At 36.9% G+C, this 23,255-nt stretch overlaps 1 protein-coding gene across 3 annotated transcripts in view; it reads right to left on the reverse strand.

Annotated features, from left to right (window-relative positions):
* Positions 1-12,933: 12,933 nt before the first annotated feature.
* The window catches only part of KATNBL1 (katanin regulatory subunit B1 like 1), a 65,501-nt gene continuing 55,179 nt past the window's right edge, over positions 12,934-23,255 (reverse strand). For 2 of the 3 annotated variants that reach the window (XM_045450148.1, XM_045450149.1), the window contains one exon: positions 18,756-22,335. In XM_045450148.1, coding sequence (XP_045306104.1) covers positions 22,303-22,335 — 33 coding nt within the window. In that variant the 3' untranslated portion in view covers positions 18,756-22,302. Of the gene's footprint in view, positions 22,336-23,255 lie in introns of all 3 variants that reach the window. The other variant, XM_045450147.1, reaches the window with a different exon arrangement.

The raw sequence follows: 23,255 nt of genomic DNA on the forward strand, positions 1-23,255 counted from the left end.
CTCAGTCAGTTGAGCGTCCGACTTCCGCTCAGGTCATGATCTTGCGGTCTGTGAGTTCGAGCCCTGCATCGGGCTCTGGGCTGACAGCTCAGAGCCTGGAGCCTGTTTCGGATTCTGTGTCTCCCTCTCTCTCTGACCCTCCCCTGCTCATGCTCTGTCTCTCTCTTTCTCAAAAATAAATAAAACGTTAAAAAAAAAAAAGATAAAAAGCTTCTGCACAGTAAAGGATACAATCAACAAAACTAAGAGGCAACCAACAGAATGGGAGAAGATATTTGATGAGACCAGTGCTCTAACCCCTGAGGTACGGAGCCTGGGAGAAGATATTTGAAAATGACATATCAGATAAAGGGTTAGTATCCAAAATCTATAAAGAACTTACCAAACTCAACACCCCCAAAACAATCCAGTGAAGAAATGGGCAGAAGACATAAATAGACAACTTTTCCAGAGAAGACATCCAGCTGGCCAACAGACACATGAAAATATGCTCAACGTCACTCCTCATCAGGGAAATACGAATCGAAATCCCATTGAGATACCACCTGACACCTGTCAGAGTGGCTAAAATTAACCCAGGAAACAATAGATGTTGGTGAGGATAGAGAAAGGGGAACCCTCTTTCACTGTTGGTTGGAATGCAAACTGGTGCAGCCACTCTGGAAAACAGTGTGGAGGTTCCTCAAAAAATTAAAAATAAAATTACCCAATGACCCAGCAATAGCACTACTAGGAATTTATCCAAAGGATACAGGAGTGCTGATTGATAGGGACACATGGACCCCAATGTTTATAGCAGCACTATCAACAATAGCCAAATTAGGGAAAGAGCCCAAATGTCCGTCAACTGACAAATGGATAAAGATGTGGTATATACATGCAATGGAATACTACTCGGCAATGAAAAAGAATGAAATCTTGCCATTTGCAACAACATGGATGGAACTGAAGAGTAATATGCTAAGTGAAATAAGTCAGAGAAAGTCAGAAAAACATATGATGTCTATCATATGTTTTCACTCATATGTGGAAGTTGAGAAACTTAACAGAAGACCATGGGGGAAGGGAAAGGAATAAAAAACAGTTATAAACAGAGAGGAAGGCAAACCATAAGAGACTCTTAACAATTTTTCTTTTACATTTATTTATTTTTGAGAGACAGAGCACAAGTGGGGGAGGGTCAGAGAGAGAAGGAGACAGAGAATCCAAAGCAGGCTCCAGGCTCTGAGCTGTCAGCATGGAGCTCGACGCATGGCCCGGTTCACGAGCTGTGAGCTCATGACCTGAGTTGAAGTCGGATGCTCAACCGACTGAGCCACCCAGGCGCCCCAAGAGACTCTTAAACACAGAGAAAAACTGAGGGTTGATGGTGGGGGGGGCAGGAGAGAGGGAAAAATGGGTGATGGGCATTGAGGAGGGCACTTATGATGAGCACTGGGTGTTGTATGTAAGCGATGAGTCACGGGAATCTACCCCTGAAGCCAAGAGCACACGGTATATGCTGTATGTTAGCTAACTTGACAATAAATTATATATATATAAACAAATAAAAATTAAAAAGTATAAAAGTTTTACCATCCCAAATAGTAGCCGGTGGTATTTTCTAAATTTGCTAAAACCACACTGAGGTTGCAAGGTCCAATTGGGTCACTAGCAGCAGTGGGGTAAACTGATTAAATCTGAGCAGATTCTGAGTCAAATTAAAGAGGATTAGGCTTTTTCTGTTTGTACTGCAGGTGTTGGTGCTTTCACTCCATGTCTTTCTAAAGCCTATCTAATCCCAATTAACTGTAAAATTGAAGAGCACATTACTTTGGTTTATGTCAGTAATAAAACTATTCCAATTAGAAGACAAAGGTGAAGACATTCTATCCACAATAAGCTTATAAAGTATTTGAACAAATTTGGCATTTGATATATACTGCCTGAAATTGCTAATTTGACTGCAGACTGAGATTCCCAGATTCCCTCAGGCTAAAGTAACCAATGTCTATCCAACCACATCCACCAAAAAGAAAAATATAAACAAAAACAGTAACACACACAACCACGCCCCTCCCTCCATATGCTTTATGCTACTTATTTAGATTTTTCTCCTGTGTGCTTCCTTCTAGAGTCCACAAAATCTTGCACACAGCAGGTACATACAACAGGGTGTTTTTCAATGAAGATATGTTTTTACACCTGTGCATTTATGTGTATAACAATCTGTTGGTCACAACACACCTGAAAACATAATTCAGAGTTCATACTCTCCCAGACTTTGGTGTTGAATTGGACAGGAAAAGTAAAGCAGTAGGAACTTCTAAACAGATCAACCCAAAAGATTTCATTCCCAACATGAACAAGAGTGTGGCCAAAGGGACCCAGCTGTGCTGATTTCATATGCCCCTCCCATTGGAAAAACTGTACATTTAAAATATTTGAAATTATAATTGCTGTCCTTGAAGGGTAAATGTCAGATTCCTGTGCTTTTCATGGTGCTCTGTGGTACTATGGACTTTACTTTTCTGAAATAGAGGGTTGATGCAGGCTGGCTGGGTCCAAGGACCCAGAGGGGTCCTGCTGGACCAGCCAAAAGGGTTCTTGACTTCTCACAGGATAGAAATCAAATGCAAGTGGAGAGGAAGTGAGAGCAGAGTTCACTGAAGACACAGAGAGAGTACCAAATAGAGACAGCATTTGGAAGAGGTGGAAAGAAAAGGAGAGTGAGTCTCATCTTTGCTTTGGGGCTGGGGTTTTAATGAGGACTGTGGTCTGGTGTACATGTCTTCTCGGGCATCCAGGGACTGGTTAAAACAACGACAGGTACTTAGCTGTCCTCCATAAGTCACTGATGCCCTGGAACCAGGGGGGCTTATGAGTCAGTGGTCTGGAAAACGTACACGATGACCTTGCCAGGTCTCTCCTTAGATGGTACCTATTGTGCTGGACTCCAAAGAAATCATTGACTCCTTGACCTATACAAGGAGGACGTACGTTATCTTAAATATAAGGCGTGTATAAGGTGGAGGTGGAGGTCCTAGCAAGAATAGAGGCAGCAAAAAAAGCAGTCTTCCATGGAGTCCTTTCAGTTTCCCTGTCTCAGGGTCACATGGCAATGTCACATGGAAAACCCATGATGCAGGCTGGTAGAGGGCTGCCTTACTGCTCTATGAGAATGTGCTAGTCTTAATTTTCATTCTGCCCTTTTAGGGAGAGACACAGGTTAACAGCTTATCCCTTAGGTTAAAACCTCAGTTAAAACCGGACAAACAACAAAGCATGAAACAACTGGTGGCTTCTTTTAGAAAGGCTTCTGTTGCCGTTTTGTTTCATTTTTCTTTGTTACCTTGCTCTAATACCAGAATCAAGAAATGTTGATTTACAGCATTTTCCAGGGTCTGTGGTGTAAATATTTCCACCAGGACCAATAAAAATTATCATGTCATGCCACGGAAGGCAGAGTTGGGATGTGCACAGCTGTTTTTCCAAGAAGTTGGTGCAGGCTGGTTTCAGCACATCAGTGCCTATGACCACAGTTGAGCCATACTGGACAACGCTAGCCAGTCAGGTCATTCATTCCAGCTTAAGATCCAGTCATAGCGGAGTAGATATGAGCTGTTCCTGCTGTGCTTTGCCCAAATTCCTGACTCCCAACATTGTGAGCAGCATAATAAAAGTTGGGTTTTTTTTAATGCCACCAAGTTGTTTTTTTTTTTTTAAACAGTTTTATTGCGATATAATTCACATACCATGTAATTCACCCATTTAAAGTGTATAGTTCAGTGGCTTTTAGTATATTTGAATGGTCATGTGTCCATCACCATAGTCAATTTCAGAACATTTTCATTACCACCACCCTTCAAATATTAACTCCTTTAGCTGTCACTTCCCAATCCTCCCACTCAACCTTCCACCCCTAGGCAACCAATAATCTGTTTTATGTCTCCAGATTTGCCTGTTCTAGGCATTTCATATAAATGGGATCATACAATGTGGTCTTCTGTGACTGGCCTCATTCACCTGGCATACTGCGTCCAAGGTTCATCCGTGTTGTGGCATACATCAATACTTCATTCCTTTTTTTTTTTTTTATCAAGTAATATTCCACTATATGGATATACCACATTTTATTTATCCATTTATCATTTGATGGGATTTGGATTGTTTACTCTTTGTCTTAGTCAATGCAGGCTGCTATGACAAAAATACCATAGACTGGGTTGTTTAAACAACAAACATGTATGTCTCACAGTTTGGGAGGCTGGGAAAGTCCAAGATCAATGCCATAACAGATTTGATGTCTGGTGAGAGCCTGCTTCCTGATTCATAGATAGGTGTCTTTTCACTGTGTCCTCACGTTGTGGGAAGGGGTAAGAGAGCTCTCCAGGGTCTCTTTTATAAGCCCACTAATCCCATTTATGATGGCTCCCGCCTCCGGCCCCAATCACCTCCTTAAGGCCCCACCTCCTAATACCGTCATCTTTGGGTCTTAGGATTTCAACATATGAATTTGTGGGAGGATAACATTCAGTCCACAACACGCTTTTTTGTTATTATGAAAAATGTTGCTATGAACTTTTATGTACAGGTATTTTTGTTGACATATGTTTTCATTTCTTTTGCATATAACTAGGAGCAGAAATGCTACATCCTATGATATCTCTGGTTAATTGTTTGAAAAACTACCACACTGTTCCATAGTGGCCCCACTGTTTTGCATTCCCACCAGCAGTGTACAAAAGGCTTTAATTTCTCTATATCCTCACCAACATTTGTTATCTGTTTTTTTTTTTTTTTTAATTTACATCCAAATTAGTTAGCATATAGTGCAACAATGACCTCAGGAGTAGATTCCTCAGTGCCCCTCACCCATCTAGCTCATCCCTCCTCCTCCACCACCCCCCCAGCAACCCTCTGTCCGTTCTCCACAGTCACGAGTCTCCCATGTTTTGTCCCCCTCCCCGCTTCCACATTACTTTTGTTTCCCTTCCCCTATGTTCATCCGCCCTGTCTCTCAAAGTCCTCATATGAGTGAAGTCATACGATACCTGTTCTCCTCTGACTGACCAATCTCACCCAGCACAACACCCTCCAGTTCTGTCCACGTAGCTGCAAATGGCAAGATTTCATTCCCTTTGATTGCCAAGCAACACTCCACTGTATATACACACCACATCTTCCCCATCCATTCATCCATAGATAGACATCTGGTCTCCCTCCATACTTTGGCCACTGTTGATAGTGCTGCTATAAGCATTGGGGTGCATGTGTCCCCCCAAAACAGCACACCCGTATCCCCTGGATAAATGCCTAGTAGTGCAATTGCTGGGTCGTAGGGCAGTTCCATTTCTAGTATTTTGAGGAACCTCCATACTGTTCTCCAGAGTGGCTGCATCAGCCTGCATTCCCATATCTGTGTTTTTGATTACAGCTGTCCTGGTGAGTATAAAGTGATACCTCATTGTGAATTCAATTTGCATTCCCCTGGTAGCTAATGATTTGAGCAACTTTTCTTGTGCTTGTTCACCATGTATATCTTCTTTGGAGAACAGTCTATTCAGATCATTTGCCCATATTCTAATTGGGTAGTCTTTTATTATTGAGTTGTAATAGTTCTTTATATAGTCTAGATACAAGTTCCTTATCAGATACCTGATTTGCAAAAGTTTTTTTTTTTTTTTCATTTGGTGGGTTACTTTTCACTCTTTTGCTAGTGTTCCTTGAAGCATAAGTTTTGATTTTGATAAAGTTCAATTTATCCGATTTTTTTTTTTCTTTTGTTGCTTATGCTTTTGGTGTCATAGCTAAGAAACTACTTACTAATCTAAGACCAATGATTTATACCTATGTTTTCTTCCAGGAGTTTTATAGCTTTGTTCTTATATTTTATAGTTTTTGTTCTTATATTTTTAGACTTTGATTCATTTTATTTATTTACTTACTTGTTTTTAAAGGTTTATTTAAGAGAAAGAGAGGGAGGGAGAGAGAATGTGAGTGTGGAAGGGGCAGAGAGGAAGAAAGAGAGAATCCCAAGTGGGCTCTGTGCACCATCAGCGCAGAGCCCGATGTAGGGCTTGAGTTCATGAACTGTGAGATCATGACCTGAACTGAAATCAAGAGTCAGACGCCTAACCAACTGATCCTTTAAGTTAATTTTTGTAGGTGATATAAAGTGTTCAAATTCATTTTTTTTTTTTTTTTTTGCATGTAGATACCTGATTGTCCCAGCAACATCTATTGAAGAGACTATTCTTTCCCTGTTTGTTTTGGTACCCTTGTGGAAGACCATCTGACCATAAATGTGAGGGCTTTTTTTCCTGGAGCCTCAATTCCATTTCATTGATCTCTATGTCTATTCTTATGCCAGCACCACCTGTATTTTTATTTTTATTTTTTAAATTAAATTTTTTTTATTTTAAAAAATGTACACCCAAATTAGTTAGCATATAGTGCAACAATGATTTCAGGAGGAGATTCCTTAGTGCCCCTTACCCATTTAGCCCATCCCCCCTCCCACAACACCTCCAGTAACCCTGTTTGTTCTCCATATTTATGAGTCTCTTCTGTTTTGTCCCTCTCCCTGTTTTTATTTTTATTTCCCTTCCTTATGTTCATCTGTTTTGTCTCTTAAAGTCCTCATATGAGTGAAGTCATATGATTTTTGTCTTTCTCTAATTTCACTTAGCATAATACCCTCCAGTTCCATCCACGTAGTTGCAAATGGCAAGATTCCATTCTTTTTGGTTGCCGAGTAACACTCCATTGAATATATATACACCACATCTTCTTTATCCATTCATCCATCAGTGGGCATTTGGGCTCTTTCCATACTTTGGCTATTGTTGATAGTGCTGCTATAAACATGGGGGTGCATGTGTCCCTTTGAAACAGCACACCTGTATCCCTTGGATAGATGCCTAGTAGTGCAATTGCTGGGTTGCAGCGTAGTTCTATTTTTAGTTTTTTGAGGAACCTCCATACTGTTTTCCAGAGTGGCTGCACCAGCTTGCATTCCCAACCACCTGTCTTTTTTTTTTTAATTTTAAGTTTTATTTAAGTAATCTCTATACTGAACGTGGGGCTCGAACTCACAACTCTGAGATCAAGAGTCATGTGCTTCTCTGATACAGCCAGCCAGCCAGGTGCCCCAAAACCTGTCTTGATTACTGTAGTTTTGTGGTAAGTTTTGAAATTACAAAGTGTGAGTCCTCCAATTTTATTTTATTTTTCTCAAGATTGTTTTGGCTCTTGCCAAATTCCATATGAATGGAATTCTCTTGCAATTCCATATGAATTTTAGGACCAGCTTATCAATTTCTGCAAACTTAGCTGGGATTCTGAGAGTGATTGCATTGAATCTGTAGATCAACTTCAGGAGAATGGCTATCTTAACAATATGTATTCCAAACCATTAACATGGGACATCTTTCCATTTTTCTAGGTCTTCTTTAATTTCTTTCAACAATGTTTTGTAGTTTTCAGAGTATATTTGTTAGGTTGCATTTCTTTTTTCTTTTTTTTAGTTTATTTATTTATTTATGAGAGAGACAGAGACTGGGTGAGCAGGAGAGGAGCAAAGAGAGAGAGAGAGAGAGAGGGAGAGAGAAAATCCCAAGCAGGCTCTGCACTGTCAGCACAGAGCCCAATGTGGGATTTGAACTCATGAAACCATGAGATCATGACCTGAGCTGAAACCAGGAGTCAGACACTTAACCCACTGAGCCACCCAGGAGCCCCAGGTTTCATTTCTTTCTAAGTGTTTTATTCTTTTTGTGTTTTGTAAATGGAGTTTTCATAATTTCATTTTCAATTTTTTTCATTGCTGCTGTGTATTGATCTTGTATTCTGCAACCTTGTTGATAATGCCAATGTTTCAGGGCAATGGATAACTGGAACACCAGTCATTCACTTATTTCTACAATGTCCATGTTAATCTCGCTCTCATTCTGTTCTTAGTCCATTACCTCTGCTTTAGTTCAGGGTCTCTCCCTTACCAGCCTGGGTCATTCCCTAGTCTTCTCATAGAGCTTCCTGCTTCTGTTGAGCCCCCTGCAACTTATTTTACATCATTGCCAGAATAAGTTGCCTGAAACATAAACTTGTATGCATTTATTTGCTTTGAATCATGAATATTAACTCAAATCTAGGGACTTGGAATGTTATTCTCAAAGCTCACAAAACCTTTTATCTGGTCCCTCATATAACTCTCCTGTCACCTTCCACAGTGTACCTTTTGCTTCAAATCACAATGCCTTCAAATACACTGCTTCCTTTGCCCAGACTACCTTTCTTCAGCTAGCTAGCTAGTTATTCCTACCCCTCTTCCTTCAACTTGGGATAGCTATTTCTATGATTTTTTTTTCTGTTTTTTTAGAGAGTGAGAGGAGGAGAGGGGCAGAAGGAGAGAAAGGAAAGGAAAGGAAAGGAAAATCTTAAGCAGACTCCAACCTCAGTGTGGAGCCCAACTTGGGCCTTGATCCAACCGTGGGTTCATGACCCAAGCTGAAAGCAAGAGTCGGGTCCTCAACTGGTTGAACTACCCAGGTGCCCCTAAATCTTTTAAGGTCTCCTTCCCCAAAGTCTGTTTAGATGTTCTTCCTCTGTGAGCCCATAAAGTCCTAGATTTCCCTCCACTATTAAATTAACACACTATGCTGAAGTTGGAAACTGCTTTGAGGGCAGAGAGCAAGTGTGATTAACACCTAGCATACCAGTAAATAGTGTCCAAATGAAGGAGAAGACAGTAATAAATTGACTCTTGAAAATGGTTGTTTTAACTTCAGAATTCAGTCTCCAGATTCACTTTTGGGGGGAGAGGCAGAAAATGGAATGATTGATTCCTCATCCTGGGGCTTTCTGTGATCAAAAGAGGGAGGCTTTTGTGAAACTGATTTTCACTCGTGAAACATGTGTACTTGGCAATAGATTTCCCAGGGAAATTAGCTTCCTGTTCATTGTAAGGATACTATGGGGGTTGGGGAGAGGAGAGGAGAGGTAGGCAGTCAGTTACATTCTTTGTAGTTCCATTCCCTCATAAGAACTATAGTACCCACCATGCTGTTGAGGACGAATTGAGTTGATACCTATAAAGTACTCAGATCACTGCTTGGCACACAATTAGTATTCAGTAAATGTTAGCTATCATCATCACTGTTAGAAACTTTCTCTTCTGAGGGCCTTCAATTACAGCAAGGACTTCTAAAGAGTTAAATATTTGTGTTATCATTATCTTTGATCTTCAATAACACACAGATATGTTCAATGTCAACAAGAAGTCAAATGATTAGAAAATGTTTATTAAAGTAAAGCTGCAAACACTAATAACTCTTGGGAGAAAAACTAGGAGGCAGGAAGGAGAAAAAAAAATCACCAGATTTTATAAATCTCTGACTTGGGCAAATAGTCTTTGGTAAATAGGTAAAATATGTTGGAGGAGCTCATGAGTCGGCGTCAAGATTTAAATGTAGGAGTCAAAAATGTTCCTGTGGGATATGATTATAGCTTTGCTGGTGCTTCACAGGAATGTTTATGTTCCTTAAAAGTACTGCAGAAATCACATACTGAATCAAGTGACCTGGCAAATCCTGTTAGAAGGCAATGAATTTACTGAGTCCTGTTCAAATAAAGTGTAATGTTTCTATAATTATAGTAACTCAAAGCTTATAACCAACTAGCTGTTGTATATTTATTGAGACCTTTAATACCTTAAGTATACAAAAAATGGGTAGGTCAGACTATGGTGAAAGAGCTAAGCTTATTAAGGAAGTAGCTTAGGGGCACCTGGGTGGCTCAGTCGGTTAAGCGTCTGACTTCGGATCAGGTCACGATCCCGCGGTCCGTGAGTTTGAGCCCCGCGTCGGGCTCTGTGCTGACTGCTCAGAGCCTGGAGCCTGTTTCCGATTCTGTGTCTCCCTCTCTCTCTGCCCCTCCCCCGTTCATGCTCTGTCTCTCTCTGTCTCAAATACAAATAAACATTAAAAACAAACAAACAAAAAGGATGTAGCTTAGCTTTTGGCCCAGCCTTCACAAATTTAAAAAGGTCTAGTTTGATATATTGCCTAAATCTTACCTTCCAAGCCAAATTTGACATAGCTTTATCAAGATACTATTTCTCTGTAGTGTCAAAGCAGAAGTTGTATAGTATGCTGAGGACTTATTACCATGGATGAATTATTATTTTGGGGTACTGAGCTGAAGTCAGACTCATTTATCCTAATCCACATGAGTAAAACCTACCTCACCCGGTAATCTCTCTGAGCTTGTTTTTAGGAGTTTAAAACTCAAGATTCCCTGGTTGTAGTCCTCTCTTTCCCCTCTGTCACACTACTTGTGACTCAGCCTGTGCTAAGGAACAGCTTCCTTCTGAATTCTTAAAAGGAAAAACTCGAATTACCAGAACATATGCAACTTTGGAATTAGAAGTTCAGCAATTTCATTTGAGAAAGTTCAGGGGATATGTTTATTTTAGGCTAACCACACCCCTCGAAGGGCATGCTTTTGACATATGGTTTTATCTCTGCATTAGAAATGTAATCTGCAGGCATTGCATATCCTCTGTACAATGCCAGTTTCACCAGGAAATGGTATTTTAGCTAAAATGGTATCACAGGGAGCAGGCATATTTAAAGGCTATGATTTTACATAATTTATCATTTTTTTCTATAAAAGATACTGGCATCAGAAACCCAAAAGGGATCTACAGTTTTGCTTTTGCATAGAACTTATAAACTGTGACTTTGCCCTGGAAAGCCAAAAGTAGCAATTTAGAATGTTGCTTTAACAATTCAGAAAAGAAAAAATGAAAAACAAATACTTAGAATTTATCAAACAGCCATTTACTCAGTATGGTTCAGGACACGAGAATTGAGGGTGTGTGTTGTCTAGCAGACTTACAATCTAAATTAAATACAAACAAGCGTGTATATGGCATGTAGAAGAAAATAAAGAGGCAAAGTATCATAAAGGAAGGTGAAAAAAAACCCCAATTTTACTATTAGTAAACATTTATATTTGTTTCTTTAATGGAGCATTCACCTTGACTTCCAAAGGTATTGATGGTTTAACAAGGTATTATTATGAACCATAGGCACTATGTTGTACAGCAGGTCTCTAGAACTCACTCATCTTGTATAAATGTAACTTTCTATATATCCATTGAACAACTCCCTGGTTTCCCCCTCCCCACATCCCCGGCAACCACCATGCTATTATCTACTTCTATAAATGTATTTTAGATATCTCAAGAAAGTGGAATCATGTAGTGTCTGTCCTTCTGTGACTTATTTCACTTAACGTGTCTCCCAAAGAGATCCATGTTGTCACAAATGGTAAGACTTCTTTTTTCCCCAAGACTTAATAATATTCCACTGTATGTATATAGAACATTTTAAAAAATCCACTCATCTGTCAATGGACATTTGGGTTGCTTTCTTATCTTGGTTATTGTGAATAATGCTATATTAAACTAAAATATTTTGATGTGTAGATATGGCAAGTGTTCTTACCACACATACACAGAAAAGGACACAAGAAAACCTTGGAGGTGATGGATATGTGTATTGCTCTGTCGTCATGGTATCACGGGTAAACATCTGTGTATATACCCAAACCCATCAAAATGTATGCACTAAAGATGTGTTTTTATCATTTATACCTCAATAAAGCTGTAAAAAACACTAAAACAAGCTTACGATGATCTGGAAATGGTGTAATCAGAATTCTTCTGGCTCAAGGTCTTGTAAGGAAAACTTCCTAGCAGCAACCCATTATGTAAGTCATAATATGCAGGAAAAGCATGGAAAGAGCAAATGTCCTTGAAAATTGTACCTTAACCCACTTGATGCCACTATTCTCAAAAGACATCAGTGTGGATAATAAAGTAGTATGTATGAATATTGTGTATCTAATTTAAAAATAAACAGGGTATACAAAACTGCCTATTAAGCTTATTGAGTTTTGATTATAAAGGCTGGAGTGACTTAACACCAGGGCAAAGAGACTCCCTCTTTTGCAACCAATTATCTAGTAAATAGAGTAACATGCGGTACAGAAAGAAAAAAAAAAAACCTTTAAAATGTTTAGTATAGCACCTTATGCATTTGACTATGAGATTGCTTAGATCTCAGTCTTCCTAAAAGTATAAATAAGAACTCTGGGCTTCCAAAGTCTTTCCCAATAGTATGGTTTTATTTATTTATTTTTTTAATGGTATGGTTTTAGAATTGTAGTTCATTTAGTATTTTACAACAATTCTTTTGAAGACTGTACCTAACCTTTGTGCATAGGACCAACAAGCATATAGCAAGTAATCTATTGATTATGGACAGTCTCCCTAACTCAACCAGTTAACACCTTATAACCCACTGGGTATCTAGTAGCTTAATGTCTCTGTTTAGCAGGAAATAATGACAGGCCATAAACAGAGAACTTTAGACAGAGTCTCAATCATACCTGTTAGCATTCACTGGGGCACAAAACCACCTCCTTAATTTTCCAATAAAAGTTTTGGGAAACTTAACTTGAAATATGACTTTTAGAGAGCTGTATAATCAGAATGATTAACAGGAGAAATTTCTACCAGTCTCACTTGAAAAAGAGGGAAAGAATCCATAGATTCAACTTTTAATTTTGAGGCTCTTTTTTTACAATATACCTGCTAATGACTTAATTGTTAAATATTGAATCTAATATTTCTTTGGGATCTGTCAACATTTGGCTGTATACATATATTTCTAAACTATCAGTGTTAGAGAATTCTTTTACTTAGATCACCGCTAATAAATATAACTAGGATGTAACTGAGGAAGCTCTTCCTTCTATATAGTCAGCTGTCACTTTTTTCTACAAAGATTGATCAAGAGATACAAGTAGCAGACATGAAACTCACACCACACGTGATATAACAAATGGGAGTGTACCAGCTGCTACAAGCAGCTCATGGAGGCCGTGTATATTTTATAAATATCTTTTAATTGAAGTATTTGATTTCAAGGACACAATGCAGTTCCTCAAATATCACACTGGTCGACAGCTGAATTAAAAGAAAAAGCACTAAGTTTTATGTCATTTAAACACAAAACTTGTAACTGACTCCTCCCAAAGCAATTTATATTTTCAAAGAATTATTAGGTCCCACTACCTAAAAACGATAACAGAAAAAGAAAGTCATGTTATTTTCATTTAGCTCAAATTACAAAAGTATATCATTTGCCCAAGAAAACTTTAAGATAAACAGTGTAATACTGCTATTCTAAAACACTGGTTACTCTTTTGAAAACTACAGCAAACACACATCAGTTATCCTAACTGCTATGGCTTTCATTATTTAATTCCCAACTTATGTCAGTATTTAAATAATTTATAGAAAAATACTTCAGATGAATAATTTTACCAAATATAGTTTCTAATTATCATCAAAAGCTTTTTAATTAAAGCAAACTTTTGCTATTTCATATTTTGAAGATTTGTAGGATGAAGTCATTACACACATTAATTACATAAATTCTGAAAAGCAGAAATGATTATTAGACTAAGGCAACAATTGTTCATGGCCCTGGATCAATACTATCAGATGTTCTTCAAAGCCTAACATGTTAGGTTTATTTTGTTTCAACTGCTACATAGTCATTTGTAATTAAATTTATCTTTAAAGTTTATAAATAACCAAATAAATCATTTTAAAATCATCAATTAGAAGGGTGCTAAAAATTTTTGTTGATCTGTTTAGCTGTTAATTGTCTAAGTAAGTTCAAACAAAACTATACCTGGACAAATCACCAACAGTTTTTACAGATAATGTGGAGAATAAAGTTTTGTTGCTGTTCTTTAAAACAAATATTTAGGGGTGCCTGGGTGGCTCAGTTGGTTAAGTGTCTGACTCCTGGTTTTGACTCAGGTCATGATCTCAAGGTTTGTGTGTCCAAGCCCACATCGGGTGCTGTGGAGCCTGCATGGAATTCATTCATTCATTCATTCATTCATTCATTCATTCATTCTCTCTCCCCCTCTCCTTCTCTCTGCCCCTCCCCCACTTGTGTGTGCATGCGCTTTTTCTCAAAAAAAAAAAAAAAAACAAAAAAACATTTAAATGGTTGCAAAAGCAAGCCAATGTAAAGTGTGATCTTAGAATTAACAAAGACCAAGGAATTTTACCTAGTTAGTAGTATAAAAACACTTATATGCTATAGAATTCAGCAAAAATCATTAGTACACCCATTTATAAGAAAATCCACCTCCTTTTATTCCATATAAAGATATAATAATCTTTATGGTTGATTATAGCATTGGATAATAGGTCAATCCCAGGCATAGGAGAATTTCACATTTTTAATACATACGAGTATGTGTATAATTATTAGCTTTACCTACCTCTCTTCCTATTATTCACCTGTTATTTACCATTTTTCTCTATTTCTAGCATTATGTGACTTTCCTCCACAACACTATGCAATGATTACTTTTTAATTAAGAATATAGAATCTTAAAAAAATTAGTCACTAGAGAAAATTATTCAGTTAGAAGCACTTCATTAGAGTCTAGAAAATATTTTGAGAGTCAGTTTATTAGGAATTGATTTATTCGGAAAAGGGCTGAATCTTAAAAATTATATCTTACCTCTATACTGACTCAATAGTCATAGTATTAACATTATCAGTTTCAGAAATAAAGGGTGACCTCATTTAGAAAATTATGTTTGATGGCTAGAAGAAATACACTACAACGGAAGTTGAAATTTTGTTCCTAATTACTTAAAATCATTTATTTACTTTTTTAAATGTTTATTTATTTTTGAGACAGAGACAGAGCATGAACAGGGGAGGGGCAGAGAGAGAGAGGGAGACACAGAATCTGAAACAGGCTCCAGGCTCTGAGCTGTCAGCACAGAGCCCAACGCGGGGCTCGAACTCACGAACTGTGAGATCATGACCTGAGCCAAAGTCGGACGCTTAACCGACTGAGCCACCCAGGCGCCCCTACTTAAAATCATTTAAACACACCTATTCCTTTTCAAAATAGAGAAATTGTTTTTTCTTATAAGCCCTCTTGCTAGCATTTTTTAAATGTTAGCATTTTTAAAATGTTAAATGTTTTAAAAATTAGGTAATAATTAGCAATAGTCAAAGAAAACAGAATCCTATACTAAGAATGCTTCAAAAGTAATTCTCAAAATTCTTTGACTACTTCCAATTTCTCTACAGAAATTAACTGCTCAGAACATATAGCTTAAACAGGCAAAAAAAGTTTTTCAGTTACCTTCAAGCTTTTTCAGTGTATGGAAAGTAGAAAACAAGATGCCAAATATCAGTATATACGGTTTAAATATGTGCATTAAAAATATACATGCACACAGAATATGGAAGGACAGACACATTGGTTCTTCTATGTGGATGACATTATGGATATGGATATTTTTAAAAATAAGTATGAACTTCTTTTGTAATTTAAAAAAGAAACTTATAAGAGAAAAATACTGTACCTCACATGATTCTCAATTATTTTAAGATAAAAGCTGAAGAGAAACACAAAACCCCAAAGAGACCCCCTAAATTCCAAGAAAATGTATGTTTTTACACATTACACGAAAATACCTTCACTATGCACTTTATAGATGGTCCTCTCCCTTTTAAACATTAAATTTATTTGAGAGACAGAGAGAGCGTGCATGAAAGGGAGGAGTGGCAGAGAGATGGGGAGACAATGCCAAGCGGGTTCCATGTTGTCAGCACAGAGCCGGCCAGGGGGCCTGACCCATGAACTGTGAGATCATGACCTGAGGCAAAATCAAGAGAACCGATAGAGCTCCCCATAGATGGCCCCACAGGCGCCCCATAGATGGTCTTCTCTTCCATGGATCTTGTGTGAAAATGTAGAAACCATACAATAGAAAAACAAATGTTACAACCTTTAGGAATCAAACACATTTTAGCTAAGGTTTTATTCTATTGTAGCATGAACATATATAAAGCAATTTCCTAAAACAAAAAGTGAGAAGAAAACTGGATATTTTTCTTCTAAAATTATGTTTAGCTGCTACCACAAATAGCTTTGGATTATTCAATTACTCCCTCATACAATGTATGCCCAAAGGTGCCACATCCTTGCATTTATTCATAAGAATTAATGCCTACTGCTTGCCAGGCTTTATGTTCGGTACTGGAGAGGCAACAGAGAACACAGTCTCTGGCCTCATTAAGTTATCAATATAGCTGGGAAGACTTAGCAATCAGAAAACACTGATGCTTTAGTAGTGTTAGGAGAAGAGGGTTAAGATGAGTGCATAACAGATACCTTTAACAGTTTTAAGAGGTGTTTAAACTGTTTCAGCTGAGACCTGAAGGTTAAGAAATGAGAAATGGGTGAATTTGGGGAAGAATGTTCAGGCAAACCATGCATTTGCAAAAAACGTTTTTAGCATTTACAGTTTTCCCAGAAACTCAAACAAGTTCATTCTACCTGGAGGTGTGGTCAACAGATTGTAAATCATACCATTTGGACTAAGAGGCCTTTAAGGTATAAAATTTGTGCTTTATAGACTATTCTGGGGCAGGGTGTGTGGAGGATAGCATATAGACCTACGGTACCAATGCAAGAGACCAGTCAGGAGGCTGTTGAATAATATAGACTAAGATAATGGCAGGAGAGGTGGAGAGCAAGAGAAAAATGAAATTGAGGGGGTTGCACCAACAGGATTTAAGGAGTGATCTGGAGATGATTCAGAGTTCTGTGGCTTGAGAATTGTTGATATTAGGGGTATTCAGTGAGAATGGAAACCCAGGACCCAAGTAGAATAACTTGTGTCCCTGGAGAGGAGTTGAGGATGAGTAGGGAGAAGGGAGGGGAGTGGAAGTAGAGAATGAGGTCAATTCTGGATATACTGAATTTAATATGCTTAAAAGATGTCCCAACGGATGTTCCCAGTAGGCAGCTGCATATATAATTTATGAGCTGAGAGATTAGGGCAAGATATGTATTTCAGAATAATAAATATACAGTTCAGTGTTTTCACAACCTTAAAAAAAAAACATGTCCATTTGATTGACCAAAAAATTGTCTCCCTTCTACCCCTACAGTGAGAATACTTAATGTAGATAGTAAAGGAAGCCATGGGAATAAAAATGTTTTTCAGGGAACTGGTAGAGTGAGAAGAGACCTTAAAACAAAACCTTGAACACCAACCAATGCCTAAAGGACAGGCAGAGGAGCCTTCAAAAGAAGAAACTGAAAAGTGAGTTGGTTGTACCCTTTACTGATTTCTTATCTAAGTAGAGGAAAAGGAATCTGGATGGCTACAGGGAAAGATAGGCCTCTTCTAAACCTTTTTGTAAGCTTCAGAATTTGCCTAAAGGAAAAATATCAACCTTCACTTCTCTTGCTGTTGAGCCTAAGATACAATTATATACAAAGGAACTGATGAGTGTACTTCAGGGCAATTGAGAGGTGAGTTAGGTCCTCATTCACCTAGTTTAACTAATTTTATACAAAGGGCTAATGAAGTTTTTTCTTTTCTCTTGCTCTTTTAAAATCAAAGCAGAAAAGTAAATGAATGCCAACTCTCCTCCTGACTTCTGGAAGGTCTAATTCTGATCCAGGCTCCATGCTGCAGGTTTGGTTGATAAATACAACACAGTTAATTCTAGAAGCAAGTAATTCTGGCAATTCAGTGTATTCCAGGAGTCCCACTGACAACTCTTTCTTATCCTAGAAAATATTTTGATAACTACTCTCAGACTTGGTATAAATTTGTAGTGACAAAAGTCTTGGCCAGGTTCAGAACATTAAAAAAAAAAAAAATCTGGTTTAAATCTGAATGAAAATACAGAATATTGTAAAGGATAAGTAAAAATCAATACTAGTTCAAGTGTACTTGGGGCTGGATCCTCATCTAGACTCCTGGCATCTATCATTTGAAAACTCTGCAGTTTAGGTAACAGTAATTCTGTTTATCAAAGAAATAAAATATAACAAGCTTTGCTACGAAAAATACTGGCAGTCTGGGGCTGCCCTTTCATACAACTATTGGTACACAGTAATTGTGTTTTACAATTAATTACAGTCTATTAGAGAAAATACTGTGGTATATACTACATTTCGTTTGTGTTACTTAATTTTTACTGAAGTTTGATTTTAGCAGATGCTGTTAGGTCAATGCTCTGACCCAGAGGACAATACGAGTGTAATTTATATATATTTTAATATTTATTTATTTTTGAGAGAGAAAGAGAAAGGGAAGGAGGGACAGAGAGAGGGAGGGGAGAGGAGGGAGAGAGAGGGAGACACAGAATCCGAATCAGGCTCCAGGCTCTGAGCTGTCTACACAGAGTCCCACACAGGGCTCGAACTCACAGACTGCAACATCATAACCTGAAGTTGGACATTTAACTGACTGAGACACCCAGGCGCCCCATGACTACAATATTTTAAATATTATTTTAAGGACTGCCTGGGTGGCTCAGTTGGTTAAGCATCTGACTTCGGCTCAGGTCATGAACTCACAGCTTGTGAGTTTGAGCCCCACATCAGGCTCTGTGCTGAAGCTCAGAGCCTGGAGGCCTGCTTTGGAATCTGTGTCTCCCTCTCTCTCTGCCCCTCTCCTGTTCACGTTCTGTCTCTCAAAAATAAACATTAAAAAAATTTTTAAATATTATTTTAAGTACAGCACTGGAAAATATACTCATTATACTGCGCATATAATACGCAGCGTTTGTTTTTATTGTTATACTTGGTGCTGTTACTGAATCAATCAAGCTATCTTACAAATTAGAAATACAGTGTTCAGGGATGAACTTTTTATTCTATATTCTTGTTACAGAATAAGAAATGAGTGGGAATAGCTGGTCACAAATTTTATGACAGTTTTCATAGTCAGAATTAGAAATTAAGGGAGGAAGAATAAGAGTAAATACCTGCCAACAAATGTCCAGCAATACTATTTCCATTTGAAGTAACAAGAAAGTAAACGTATTGAAAGATAAGTAATGCATCCAAATGTATCAATCAAGTCAGCTGTTTGTGATTTTTTTTTTCTTTCTTTAAATCAACAAAGGCAACTGACATTACCATCTTGTTCTTAAACAGGAAGATAACTGGGAATGACGGCTAAAATATTAACTTAAATTTTGCTTTGTCAAACTCTTTAACTAATTTAAGAAACTAAATATTTAAATATGATTCCTATTATCAGCATTTAATAGCTAATAATCATTACTCAAATTAGTTTTCCATTAATGTTAGTTAAATTAACAACTTGCCAAAAAAAGAAATGTTCTAAGTTTGAGAAAATTACTATTTCAAGGCCAGAAAGGTAGCTCTGAATCCACATGACCATTTTTAAGATTAGGACATAGCAAGTAGCAAGAATGTTTAAAGGCATTAAGATTTAATTCCTCAGTAGCCCTGAGGGCTTAGTGCTAATATTATTGATTCCCCAAAGTGGATACAGTATTTATGTTCAAATCCTCACATCTCAGGATTCAAGTAAATAATCTGTGTCAATTACTTTTGAAATTACTGCCAAAAGATTAATTAAAAAAAAATCTGATTAAGCTTGTTTCCTAACTTTTAACCCTTATTCTGATCATGACCATTCATTACAAAATCCATTCACTTTATCCCTAGTGGAAGCAAATTATTTGATTATAACCCTCTATCACCTAAATACACTTCCTGTCCCTAGACCTGCAAAGTTAGCAACATCAAGTACAGAACACCTAAGAAGGTAGAAGAGGTAAAAAGGCATAGAGACCTTGGGTAGTCCCTCGGTTCTGTATAATTCTTAGCAGCACAATAACAAATGAGCAATGACAGACACCAATTGTCCTAATCTAGGTCAATACAACAGCCAAAATACTTTGTAAACACTTTCTTTGGCTCTTTCTGGAGATCAACACTGTTCTGATTAAATAGCATGAGAAAGACTTAACAGCAACCAAAGTGTTCAACAATATTTACTTATTTAACATCTTTTACCCAAAAATCTAAAAACTGTAGTAAAAATAATACTAATCATAACTCAGTAACTGAGAAGGGTAGGTACTAACAAAAACTGTAAAGGCCAAAAACAGAAATTAGGGGTGTGTGCTACTGAATATTTGTGAGCTAAAGACTCTGTTGCCTTATATAGCTCCGAGTACATAAAATGAAGTGTTCTCTATTCTCCTTTAACAAACCCAAACTTAGGCACAAGAACCCACTGTTAACAGGATATTACCTACTCTTACCATGTTTTAATTTGTTAAAATTTGATTTTTACAAGATAGTGTTTAGAAAATGATCTTACCCACAGAAAATTATAGTGACATAATTACAGTATTAATATTACATGATTAATATTGTTTATTTTAAATATTAGAAGTGTATACTATCACATATACCAATTATTTGAGTTGTCTTTCCATTTGAGGTGAAAGGTTGATGCTAAGCTATACACACCATCTTCCTTGTGACTAAAAGCTGAATTTGAAAGACATATACCTAAGGAAGTTGCAATATGTAGCCACGAATCTGTGTAAGTGTGCCAAGTTAGTGAACCTATGAAAGGACTGAACTCCTGTCTTTAGCCTCCTTAGCACCACACTCCAACTGAGTTAACTGGTTCAAACTGTTAGATAAGACAGTGGTAACTAAAGGAATAGGAACAATGAAAGGTTATATTTCATCATCTTAAGGTTTTACAGAGATGACGCAGGTTTACGATTCAAATTCCCACCTCCTGAAAAACAATATGCTTAAAAAACTCAACTCTCAAATCACAGAAATGCAGTAATCTTAAATTATTCTAAAGACTTAAGAAAATAACCAAAAATGGATGTTCACTGTGAGGAATGCATAGCTATATGAAATACAGCTACACAAAAAATAGAGAATTCAGTAAAACATAACATTTTTAAAGCAAAAAAGTTATTTGTTTTGAATTCACATCAGTAGTGGCTAACTGGATAAATGCTAAAGATTTATATTCAAGTGCTTGAAAGATTACTGCAGAGAAATTCGATTACTAAAAATCTTTGCTCAGATGCCTCTCAGGCTTATAAAGATGAGATGATGCATGAACCACCAATAGTGGTATTTAAACCCCAATCACTTTCAAGATGCGATATATAGCTGTTAAGACATTCCAGAAGTGGGTTCACTGACACTAAATATATAGTAGATATAGTAGATATATACTTAAAAAAAGAAAAAAAAAGACCTCATACAGTCTGCTGGCATTTCATACCAACCATTGGAGGAGGTAGTAAAGTGTTGGAATTTAAAACACAAGGTCAGCACTAACTGTAAACATTTCTAAAGCACTGTATGTAATTCTTTAAAACATGAGTAGTGAAAAAGAACTAGAAGTCATATAAAAGAATTTAAAAAAGCAAAAAATAGAAATATTTAGTGAATTTACTCAAATGAAGAAAGCTTAAATGATACAGAACTGAAAATATTAGAAATCTATATACAATAAAAAGTGAATATAAATTAGCTAACTCCACGGACATTTCTAGTTAAGCATTCATACAAATACATATTCACCTTTTCTTTTATATAGCAATAACACATACACACATGACACAATGATTCTGGCAAAGAAAAATCAGAGATACTAAAAATATTCTCAAGTTTTAAAAATGGTATGGAGTAAGTTTTAGCAACAACGTTCTACATGAATGGAAACCCCTGATTTAATTCCATGATTTTATCATGCCAAAGCATGTTTGATGTTAATTTTTTAAACAGATATTCATATCAGACACATTGGCTTATTAATAATTAAGGCATCTTGTATACACAGTATCTCAGTGTGGACAACAAATTTCTAGTACTGATTATTTTCTATGACGTTTTAAACTTGCAAAGTCTTTTCAAAATAAGAAAATAGCTGCACACACTTAAGTGTTTTCTTATAAAACACAATCTTCAAAAAAGTAACGATGATTGGTCTTTGTGATTCCTAGTGATAAGTACTGTCTTCTTTCTGACATAGTATAAATTATATTCTTATGCAGTATTGCATTAAGACCCAGTAGTTCTTAAACAATGTTACCAAATAACCATATAAGTCCCAAATGCAGCAAAGGGGAACAATCTTCATAGTGCACTTTCACCTCATTGAAGTTGAAGCTGCTCCTTTCGTACATTTTTCCACTTCAATGTGAAGCAGATTGTTAGGGTTTCATTAGTGGTTTCACGTGTGGCTTTTTAAGAAAAAAAAAGTTTTGATTTCTTCCACAGTTCACAGTTCTCAAAGGAGACTTGTTTTTTTTTTTTTTTTTTTGGAAATCTTAGTCTGGGGACGTTTTGAATAATCAAATGCTCTTTTTAGTAGATAGTCTCTCAATGCAACTGCAATAAATAAGCATCTACATCCTTAGGGAAAAAAAACAAAACATTCCATTAGCAGGTATAGTAAATATATATAAACACATCCAATTCTCTTTTTTTTTGTCACTTGATTTGCTTAAGCTTCCTTTCGTGATCTTTTGAGGGTAAAAAAATGGGTCTTACTCAACTTTTAGCTGCATTTGCTTAGCACAGGGCCTGGCACACAGCACATACTCAGTAAGTATCTGTTAAGTGCTGATTGTTTGGTTCCTGTGATCAAACAACTCTGCTTTTATAGCTACGCAAGATCATTAAATCATTCCCAGCAATTCCTTCAGCACCATATAAACCACAGGCCAGCGTGATGACAGCCTTTCTGATTCCCACCCTTGACAAATTACAGTGGAGAGTTTAATATTGTAAAAGAGGTTTTATCATAGGGTAAGGAACTTCACAGAGCTTTCAATCACTCAATATTGTCTTCAATAATAAATACAGTATTGTAAAGTTATATTTACGATAAAGCTTCTCTCTTTATAAAAAATTCTAATTGAAAGCAAATTTCTAAGGAGGTAATATTTTTTCAGTACTACTACTAAGAATGCAAGGTGCCTCCAGAACAAGGTGATATATGATGTATGTTCTGTAAGTACTCCATTTTCTATCAACTTTTACTTCATTTTTCCATTATCAAAAGAACAACAAACTAAAACAACAAAAAACTGGAAAATTGATTTTTATGAGATTTTCATCATTAAGAATTCTACAGAGTAAAATTATACACAGTGGTAACACACTTGTTTGATACATCATTTTGCTTCTTTTCTGAGGGTATCCAAGGAGAATTTTACAGGTAAATCCACAACATAATTCCTCTTATTTAGAATACTGTATTTTTTTTTTAACTAAAGAATGCTTGTATATTTTTGACTAATGCCCATTTATGATAGCACTATGCCCAGTAA

Source organism: Leopardus geoffroyi, chromosome B3, assembly GCF_018350155.1.
Source record: "Leopardus geoffroyi isolate Oge1 chromosome B3, O.geoffroyi_Oge1_pat1.0, whole genome shotgun sequence".
Taxonomy (NCBI): Eukaryota; Metazoa; Chordata; class Mammalia; order Carnivora; family Felidae; genus Leopardus; species Leopardus geoffroyi.